The 10000-nt window shown below is 43.5% G+C and overlaps 2 protein-coding genes across 5 annotated transcripts in view; one reads left to right on the forward strand and one right to left on the reverse strand.

Annotated features, from left to right (window-relative positions):
* The window catches only part of si:ch211-10a23.2 (Galectin-related protein A-like), a 4416-nt gene extending 2602 nt beyond the window's left edge, over positions 1-1814 (reverse strand). The window contains exons 1-2 of the mRNA XM_060871617.1: positions 1554-1814; positions 335-423 (exon numbers count right to left, since the gene is read on the reverse strand). Coding sequence (XP_060727600.1) covers positions 335-423; positions 1554-1574 — 110 coding nt within the window. The 5' untranslated portion in view covers positions 1575-1814. The remainder of the gene's footprint in view (positions 1-334; positions 424-1553) is intronic.
* A 1102-nt stretch (positions 1815-2916) lies between these two features.
* zfyve26 (zinc finger, FYVE domain containing 26) overlaps positions 2917-10000 on the forward strand; it is a 23059-nt gene continuing 15975 nt past the window's right edge. For 2 of the 4 annotated variants that reach the window (XM_060871604.1, XM_060871606.1), the window contains exons 1-11: positions 2917-3000; positions 4559-4811; positions 4943-5018; positions 5099-5182; positions 5603-6059; positions 7127-7251; positions 7939-8103; positions 8658-8740; positions 8834-8967; positions 9187-9369; positions 9624-10000. The exon at positions 9624-10000 is cut by the window's right edge and continues 121 nt beyond it. In XM_060871604.1, the coding sequence (XP_060727587.1) occupies positions 4621-4811; positions 4943-5018; positions 5099-5182; positions 5603-6059; positions 7127-7251; positions 7939-8103; positions 8658-8740; positions 8834-8967; positions 9187-9369; positions 9624-10000 (1875 nt within the window). In that variant the 5' untranslated portion in view covers positions 2917-3000; positions 4559-4620. Of the gene's footprint in view, positions 3001-4558; positions 4812-4942; positions 5019-5098; positions 5183-5602; positions 6060-7126; positions 7252-7938; positions 8104-8657; positions 8741-8833; positions 8968-9186; positions 9370-9623 lie in introns of those variants that run through there. The other 2 variants (XM_060871605.1, XM_060871607.1) reach the window with 2 other exon arrangements.

Below are 10000 nucleotides of genomic sequence, written 5' to 3' on the forward strand. Positions count from 1 at the left end.
AGAAACGATTCTACATAAAGGAGAATAAATCTTTCTTTAGTGAGAAAAAAGCCCTGCATTTAATTCCCAAATAAGGCCAAAGAAACGGAGTATCTCTTTTACCATCAGGCAGAACAACATCTCCATGGTATCTGCCTTTTTTTCCCACACTGGCATTGGCACCATGACTGGGACTTACAGGAAGAGCAACACTTGCATGAATGATTTTCCAGACTGAAGTAAAGTTGCTATTTCCTACAACTGCTTTTTGTTCTGTGATGTGCTGTAGCTATTCAGTCAAAGGATGATGTGTGTGTGTGTGTGTGTGTGTGTGTGTGTGTGTAAGGACTCACACCTTTTTGGTTGTTTGTGAATGATGCCCATCAGTACGATTCTCATAGCAGGACGCAGACCTCCTTTAATCTGTCCAACGTAAACCTCCTCCTGCACACAGACGCCATGACGAACAAAACACAGACATTTCACACCAGCAAACAACCAAATAATAAATAACTGAAGAAAAATAGAAACAAATAAGTAAGAACTAAAAATTAGAAGACCAATGGGGGGGGGGGGGGGGTTGGTGTTGTACGTAAACATAACAGGTGAGAAAGTTGTAGAGATATTTAAGATATCAGGGTTGCCAGATTGATTCAGTCTGCCTGCTTTCATTCTTATCCATGTACAAACTTTAAAGATTGAAAATTTTTTAGACTTTTTTTAACCAGTGACAGAAGAGGATTAAAATTTTATGCACATAATTGAATAAGCAAATTAGAGAAGAAGAAGAAACCAACATCCAAAAATAAAAACCCAGACAAGAAATTAGCTGATAAAACAATAAAATAATAATACAATAAAACAATATCCTGCTAAAAAAATGACTGAAATCAATCAGCAGTCTGTGTGGAGTGTTTTAATGTTCTCACTGTTATCACCTGGTTTTACTCTGTGTTAGGTGTGTGTGTGTATGTGTGTGTGTGTGTGTGTGTGTGTGTGTGTGTGCATCCTATCCGGTGTGTATTCCTCATTTATCCTGCACAAGGCTCATCACAATAAAACAACAAATCTTTCACACAAAAGATCTGATTTAAATCCAATCACTGATTAGACAGATAATGATCACAATAATCCATATAAACACTTAATAATCATCATTAACCCTTCAACAAAATACACACATCATGATGCAACAATAAAGGCAGTGATGAAGAGCAGAATCAGTGATCAATCAGAATTAATATCAGCTCGTTATAAGCAACAATAATAAAACAGCAATAAAAACCAGTATGTGATAACCTGCAGTTAATCATAAAATAAACAGTAAGGAATAAACCAACAAAGAAAAACAGTAACCTGAGTGTTAATAATCAGTAATGTGTGTGTGTGTGTGGGGGGGGGGGGGCAGTACAATAAGAATAAAGGATGTAAAAGAACATTGTAGATGAAAAACGATGTATTTCTGTGTGAGCCAAGTGCAGTAATGCGGCTGTGCATCAATCAGCAAACACCGTGTGTGTGTGTGTGTGTGTGTGTGTGTGTGTGTGTATAATAAAGCCATGATACAGACTTACATTGTTCGGTGTTGTTGCCATGTTCCCTTCTGACCAGATCTTGATTATTACTATTATAATAAATGTATTATTTAAACCCCGCCTCGCGTCTCGGGTACCGTCTCCCCGCCCTCCCGCGTTTCCGTGGAAACCGTCTCCTGGATACGTGACGGCCGGCTGTAGTGACGACACGCTGCTGCAGACTCCAAAATGGCTGCATGTCGCTATGCGCTGTTCATGTTTCAACTCAACAGTGTGTGTGTGTGTATGTGTGTGCGTGAGCGTGCGTGTGTGTGTGTATGTGTGTGTGTGTGTATGTGTGTGTGTGTGTGTATGTGTGTGTGTGTGTGTGTATGTGTGTGTGTGTATGTGTGTGTGCGTGTGTGTGTGTATGTGTGTGTGTGTATGTGTGTGTGCGTGAGTGTGTGCGTGTGTGTGTGTATGTGTGTGTGTATGTGTGTGTGCGTGAGTGTGTATGTGTGTATGCATGCATTTGAACAACTGAGTTTTACACAGAAAAAATATGTAAAATAATAATTCAATAATGTTATTAATAATAATTATAATTATATTTATAACTATAATAATAATAATAATACTATTAATAATAACTATAATAATAATAGCAATAATAATAATACTAATACTATTAATAATAATAATAATAATAATAATAATAATAATAATAATAATAATAATCACCACAGGATCAAACACAGTGTTACAACACTAATGACCCTCTGACTGTGACGTGTTACTACAAATGTATAATAAATAATTTGTTTTTTTTTCCCCACATTTTTGAGAGAGAGACACGCTTTTACAGACACAGATAACAAACAGGACATGTGGGACACGTAGACAGACTTGTTGTGTTACTCAGAAACATAACACAAATTAGTTGTATACAAAAACACAACAGGTCAAAAAGTCCCTGGCTTTTATTCTCAGAGTTGCCAGATTGGAGGTAGGGTTTTTCAATAATGTTTAAAAACATTTTCGCTCCCAAATAAATGTATTATTTTATATTAGTACAAGTATTTATATACATATGAGTTATATCCTTCTTATTATTCTTATTGTTTTTAAGTTGATAATGTAATTAAATGAGAAAATAAGCTTTATATTGTATGTGTGGTGATAAATAAACACTTTTTACCCAAGTGTTAATGTTAATACGTAAAATATAATGTAAACTTTATGTCCTGTGTGTAATGAAAACTATAAAACTATAAAACAGAAACAAAATAAAGTACAATAAGATTCCAGGTTTTCTTTCAGAATTTTATTAAAATGAAACAAACAATAAACATACAATCTCTCAGAGCTGAGACGTATCTGGCAACCCACAAGCCCCTGCCTAAATCAGCTGATAAAGTCACGTGACCCGACTGTCATGGCGGCGCAGATCACAGGGCGGTGTAAGTGGTAGCGCTGACATTTGCTCACTTCTGGACATAAACAAGCTGTAAGTGCTTTTATTTACAGTATTATTCGGTCATAAATATAATTCTGACATGATAAAGTCCCTTCAGGGTCATTAATCCCTACCTGAAGTTATTAAAATCCTGAACTTATTAGCAGTAAAAGTTTGGACGTTGTTTTGAAATCAGTTTTATAACGTGTCATGACAGAAATCAGTTTTATAACGTGTCATGACAGAAGACAGGTTTATAACGTGTCATGACAGGAGACAGGTTTATAACGTGTCATGACAGAAGACAGGTTTATAACGTGTCATGACAGAAGACAGGTTTATAACGTGTCATGACAGAAGACAGGTTTATAACGTGTCATGACAGAAGACAGGTTTATAACGTGTCATGACAGAAGACAGGTTTATAACGTGTCATGACAGGAGACAGGTTTATAACGTGTCATGACAGGAGACAGGTTTATAACGTGTCATGACAGGAGACAGGTTTATAACGTGTCATGACAGGAGACAGGTTTATAACGTGTCATGACAGGAGACAGGTTTATAACGTGTCATGACAGGAGACAGGTTTATAACGTGTCATGACAGGAGACAGGTTTATAACGTGTCATGACAGGAGACAGGTTTATAACGTGTCATGACAGGAGACAGGTTTATAACGTGTCATGACAGGAGACAGGTTTATAACGTGTCATGACAGGAGACAGGTTTATAACGTGTCATGACAGAAGACAGGTTTATAACGTGTCATGACAGGAGACAGGTTTATAACGTGTCATGACAGGAGACAGGTTTATAACGTGTCATGACAGGAGACAGGTTTATAACGTGTCATGACAGGAGACAGGTTTATAACGTGTCATGACAGGAGACAGGTTTATAACGTGTCATGACAGGAGACAGGTTTATAACGTGTCATGACAGGAGACAGGTTTATAACGTGTCATGACAGGAGACAGGTTTATAACGTGTCATGACAGGAGACAGGTTTATAACGTGTCATGACAGGAGACAGGTTTATAACGTGTCATGACAGGAGACAGGTTTATAACGTGTCATGACAGAAGACAGGTTTATAACGTGTCCAGACAGGAGACAGGTTTATAACGTGTCCAGACAGGAGACAGGTTTATAACGTGTCATGACAAAAATGTCATGTTTCTGTTTTTACTGTAAATTCTGTAAGTTAACTTGGAGACGTTTGTTGTAGTTTAAAAGCCACGTGTTTTAATAGAGAACATAATAAAATGCCCTCAGACCTTCAGCCACTGAACCTGTATAAAGCTGTTTCTTTATTTTTCTTCTTATTTACTCTTTTTGTTTATCTAATTGATGGCCATCTCTGATCTTATTTGGAATTTAAAGGTGCGATCTGTAATCTTTCAGCTTGGTACTCGATTTTATTAGTGAATATTGTTTTAAATGTGTGTCAGAAACTCTGATGTCTTTCTGTTCAGTGTCTGTGGACAGTTTCCTCTGTGTTCAGTCCTGGTTATCGTTTTCAGAAGCACATTAGATTTAATTAACATATTTAATGTCACTGGATGAGAAGTGCCTTGTGAAGTGTTTAATGCATATTTTGTGTCAGGTGTTGATGAACTCTCTGGATGTCCACGTTGTAGACCGACACACCTGAGAAAGCGTGTAATCATGCATCCTTTCGGCCGTGAGAAGGAGAGCTCCGTGCAGGACCTGTTTGTTTTTTTCACTCAGTGTTTACGGCACGGCGAGTGGGAACTGGCTGCCGCTTGTGTCCGACAGCTCAGTCAGACTGAAGGAGAAGCACCTCATCGTCCTGCTGACATCATCACCGCAATTATCGCACAACCGTATCAACTTGCGTGAGTTGTGTCTCTTCATATTCTGTACTAAAACTCTGACTGCTGACTTTCACTTTCAGAAGGTTCAACCTCTTGTGTTAGTATTCCAGCGTAGGCAGTTGGACTTTACCATCACTGTGTGGTTTTTGTAGGTGGGAGACAGCAGGAAGTCCTCACAGGCTTGCTTGGTTCTGGCTGAAGGTGCTGGAGAAACACTCAAAAGACAAGGTGAAGACACTTTATAATGAAAATGTCTCATGTTTGTGGAGGTTGGATGATCTTCATCATGTCTTCATTTTGTCCTGCAGGTGTCTCTCTCAGTCCACAGAGAACTGGCCTTCTTGCTGATTTTAGAGGAACTCGGAGAGGAAGTGCCTCATTCTGTACTAAAGGTGTCACTTCTTATAACTCTCATCATAAACAAACCTTCAAAAACATCCCTTCTTTATAAACAACAGTATGCATTTTATTTGTAAAAAGAAAATGTCAGATTTAAGGTGTTTTCAGTGACACTGCCACACACAAAGGCTGCGCCTCTGTCCATGACTGACAGGTACGTAGGCCACACCTTGTTTACTAGGAGTGACACACAAGGCCACACCTCCTTTAGTTAGAATGACATGCACAGAGGCCACGCCTCCTTCTCCAACGCTGAAGGCACACAGACTATGTCTCTTTCTTTGATTATGACAAGCTTATAAACCAGGTGTTTGTCACTGAACATGACTGACTCGTACACAACATCTTCTTCATTGAGGTACAGGAATAATTCCACTGCTTCTTAACATTTTTTTGGTTTATCCCTCCCTCAGGAGCTGCATCAAGCCTTCCTGGAGTCCGAGCGTGTCGAGCGGAAAGACTCGGCCTCCGTTCCTCCTCTGAGCGAAGCCGCTCTCTCCTCCATCCGCTCCCTGCTCTCTGAGCACAGCCCACGCCTCACTCATGCCTTGCTCTGCTTCCTAAAACACACAAATGCGTCCAATGTCTTTCTCCAATATCTTCTGGACCTCACAAAGGAGAAGGAGGGAAAGCGGAGTGAGGCATGGGCAGAGGAGGTGTGCAGCGTTCTGGCTCTTGCTCCATGTGCAGCAGCAGAGCTGGATCAGCTGTGGGCGGGGTTATGGAGGGAGAGGGAGGGGCCTCTAAGTGAGGAGAGGGTGATGGGGTGTCTGCTCCGACCTCAGAATCACACACTGCTGCTACGCTACTGTGCCACAGCTCTGCGTCTCAGCAGGGACAGGCTGCTTCAAGATGGAGCACACACACAGGGTGAGAGGGACAGGGGATAAGACACATACACACACACACCCACACCGGGCGATAGGGACAGGGGATAAGACACGTACACACACACACACAGGGTGAGAGGGACAGGGGATAAGACACACGCACACCGGGCGATAGGGACAGGGGATAAGACACATACACACACACACACACCCACACCGGGCGATAGGGACAGGGGATAAGACACATACACACACACAGGGTGAGAGGGACAGGGGATAAGACACACACACACACTGGGCGATAGGGACAGGGGATAAGACACACACACACACAGGGTGAGAGGGACAGGGGATAAGACACACACACACAACGGGCGATAGGGACAGGGGATAAGACACATACACACACACACACACAGGGTGAGAGGGACAGGGGATAAGACACACACACACACACACTGGGCGATAGGGACAGGGGATAAGACACACACACACAGGGTGAGAGGGACAGGGGATAAGACACACACACACACACACACACACACACACTGGGCGATAGGGACAGGGGTTAAGACACACACACACACACACACACACCGGGCGATAGGGACAGGGTATAAGACACACACACACAGGGTGAGAGGGACAGGGGATAAGACACACACACACACACACAACGGGCGATAGGGACAGGGGATAAGACACATACACACACACACACACACAGGGTGAGAGGGACAGGGGATAAGACACACACACACACTGGGCAATAGGGACAGGGGATAAGACACACACACACAGGGTGAGAGGGACAGGGGATAAGACACACACACACACACACACACACACTGGGCGATAGGGACAGGGTATAAGACACACACACACACAACTAATATTTCCCTTTTCAGTTTTTTAACTTCTTTAAATTTTATGCTTTTTAGGGAAGTAAGAGTCTCTACACAAACACATCCCTGAGATCATATTTGGCTGTCACATGTGACCATGGTCTTTGTTCCCAACATGCACGTGACCATGCAACAGGCTGTCGAAGTATTTAATACCAAAAATGTGTGTGTGTGTGTGTGTGTGTGTGTGTGTGCATCATAGTGGACTTACCTGAGGCAGAGAGGCTCATGCTTGCTCTGTGTTGTCATGGTGATCGTCATGCTGCTTGGAAAACCATCTACTTTGAGTGTTTGAGTAGTGGAAAGCACTTTCTGGAGAAGGTTCTGGTAAGAGTCCTGACCCCTCGTCCACTCATCCATTCTCCCTCATCCACTCACTCACTCTCCCTCATCCACTCGCTCACTCTCCCTCATCCACTCGGCCACTCTCCCTCGTCCACTCACTCACTCTCCCTCATCCACTCGCTCACTCTCCCTCGTCCACTCGCCCACTCTCTCTCTTCCACTCGTCCACTCTCTCTCTTCCACTCGCCCACTCTCTCTCTTCCACTCGCCCACTCTCTCTCTTCCACTCGCCCACTCTCCCTCATCCACTCGCCCACTCTCCCTCATCCACTCGCCCACTCTCTCTCTCTTCCACTCGCCCACTCTCTCTCTCTTCCACTCGCCCACTCTCTCTCTCTTCCACTCGCCCACTCTCTCTCTTCCACTCGCCCACTCTCTCTCTTCCACTCGCCCACTCTCTCTCTCTTCCACTCGCCCACTCTCTCTCTTCCACTCTTCCACTCTCTCTCTTCCACTCGCCCACTCTCTCTCTTCCACTCGTCCACTCTCTCTCTTCCACTCGCCCACTCGCCCACTCTCTCTCTTCCACTCATCCACTCTCTCTCTTCCACTCACCCACTCACCCACTCGTCCACTCTCTCTCTTCCACTCGCCCACTCTCTCTCTTCCACTCGCCCACTCTCACTCATCCACACTCATCCATGTATATTTTTTCTGTTTTGATGGTAGGTCACAGGGCTTGACTTCATAAAGAAGGAGGAGTTTTTAAAACTAGAGGCTTTGCTTGGGGCGGAGTTTCAGCCACTTTCCCGCCTCCTCCTTTTGCTGGGATGGAATCATTGCCAGAGCCTTGACTCTGCTCAGGAGCTCCTCAGGATTCTGCACCAACACCAGGTACAGAAATGCCAGAAGACCTGAATGCAGATTCTTCCAGAAAGGTCTATTACATGATGCAATAAAGCCCTTAACTTCCTCCCATGCTCAGAGTCACGTATACAGCTACTGAGCGGGTCGAGATAAAGTAAACCTTCAGGATTTGGTAAATTTGTGCTGCACTTTGGAATTGCGAGAGGAAGTCAATAAGGTTTGAAGCAGGAATCTGATAAAGTGCTTTATCTTTTTTTTAAGATGTCATGGTGAAATACTGTGAAAAAGAAATTCTGTACTCCCTGTTGTAGAATGTGTACGTTTAAGGCAGTTTATCCAAAGTGACATTTGTGACAAAGGGACAAAAGACCCAGTGGAGAAGCTGCTGGGATTTAAACTCACAACCTTCTGCTCATTAATGCAGAGGTCTTATTGGCACTTATTGTTGCACCTTAAATCTTTTCCCTCGGTTTAAATGGAATCTGGGAAAAAAATGAAACATTTATCTATTGTAGTGTTTTTGTCACATTACTCACTCTGTATACTCGCGCGTGTGTGTGTGTGTGTGTGTGTGTGTGTAGGCCAAAGACTCTGTCCTCAGTGAGATTGCCAATGTCCTCTCCTCTCAGTTAAAGGTGTTGCAGTGGTGTGCTGAAAACAACCTGTGAGTTACACACACACACACATCATTTTTATTCCATTATAAAAAATATAAAAATTTTTACTGTTTAAAAACATCTAAAACGTGTGTGACCAGAGAGATCTCCCATGATGCCTTGGTGTCTCAGCTACACAATCTGGATCATCACTCTGCTCTGTATGTGCTGCACTCACTCACTCCTCTGGCCAAGTATGAAGAGCAAAGAGTGCTGGAGCTGCTGCAGGCCGCAGGTAACGCGCGCACACACACACACACACACACACACACACACACACACACACACACACACTGTACTGGTAAATCAGAGCAAGCTGTTGTATGCAAATACAAATTTGTCATCGTCTCACTGCTGTTCTGCTGTTAAGAGAAAATGAATTGAAAACTTTTTGACCAATCAGAATCCAGAATTCACAGGAACACACTGCTGTATATTTTATACTGTTTTAAAGGAGATACTTTGCCTGGAGACACTCAGAGCTTTTTTCACAGCTGCTTCCAGCGCAACATCACCATGTTCAGGGGCTTCTGTGCCATGAAATACGCCGTCTGTGCCGTGTGTGTGAACATGCGTGTTGGCTGCTCGGATGTTGGATTGGTGACACAGAAGGTGCCACAGAAGGAACAGACTGAAGGTGTGTACCATAAACAGCAATAAGTTATGTTCTGGGTGGTGATGATATGAGAGATGGACGATGTAACACTACTGAATGTACGTAAAGGAACCTGGAGCAGTAGACGTTCTCTGTGTGTGACGTTTAGTTACCTACATGGTCATTTATTTCGTATATTTGTGGTAGACATGCCACTCTAACTGTATATACCCTAGACACAGAGATTTGCGTTACCATGGCAACACTTATCTACGAGATGCTAATTTCTTCCCCAGGTCACTCGTCCCTGTTTCAGCATTACCTCTCGGAGTGTCAGCTCTACTTGGAAGCAGTTCCTACAATGTTTAGGCTGGAGCTCCTGGAGAATATCTTCTCACTGCTTTTCTTGTCCTACTCTGACTTTGCCGAGCCGAGTCGCTCCGGTGCGGAGAGGAAACAGGGCAGCAGCAATGAAGAGAACAGAGAAAGAGAAGCATGTGAAGAAAAGCCAGACTCTTCTGCACGTGTAAAGTCTGGTCAGATGGCGCCGATCTGCCGAGGCTTCCTGCTGGACCCAGGTGCGATGGAAGGAGTCCTCCGTCTCATCAGAGAGGGACTGGAGGGGATGTGTGCCCTCGGGAGGGCTCTGGAGGCCGAGGCTGAGCTGACTGAA

Source organism: Tachysurus vachellii, chromosome 6 (genome assembly GCF_030014155.1).
Source record: "Tachysurus vachellii isolate PV-2020 chromosome 6, HZAU_Pvac_v1, whole genome shotgun sequence".
Lineage (NCBI taxonomy): Eukaryota > Metazoa > Chordata > Actinopteri > Siluriformes > Bagridae > Tachysurus > Tachysurus vachellii.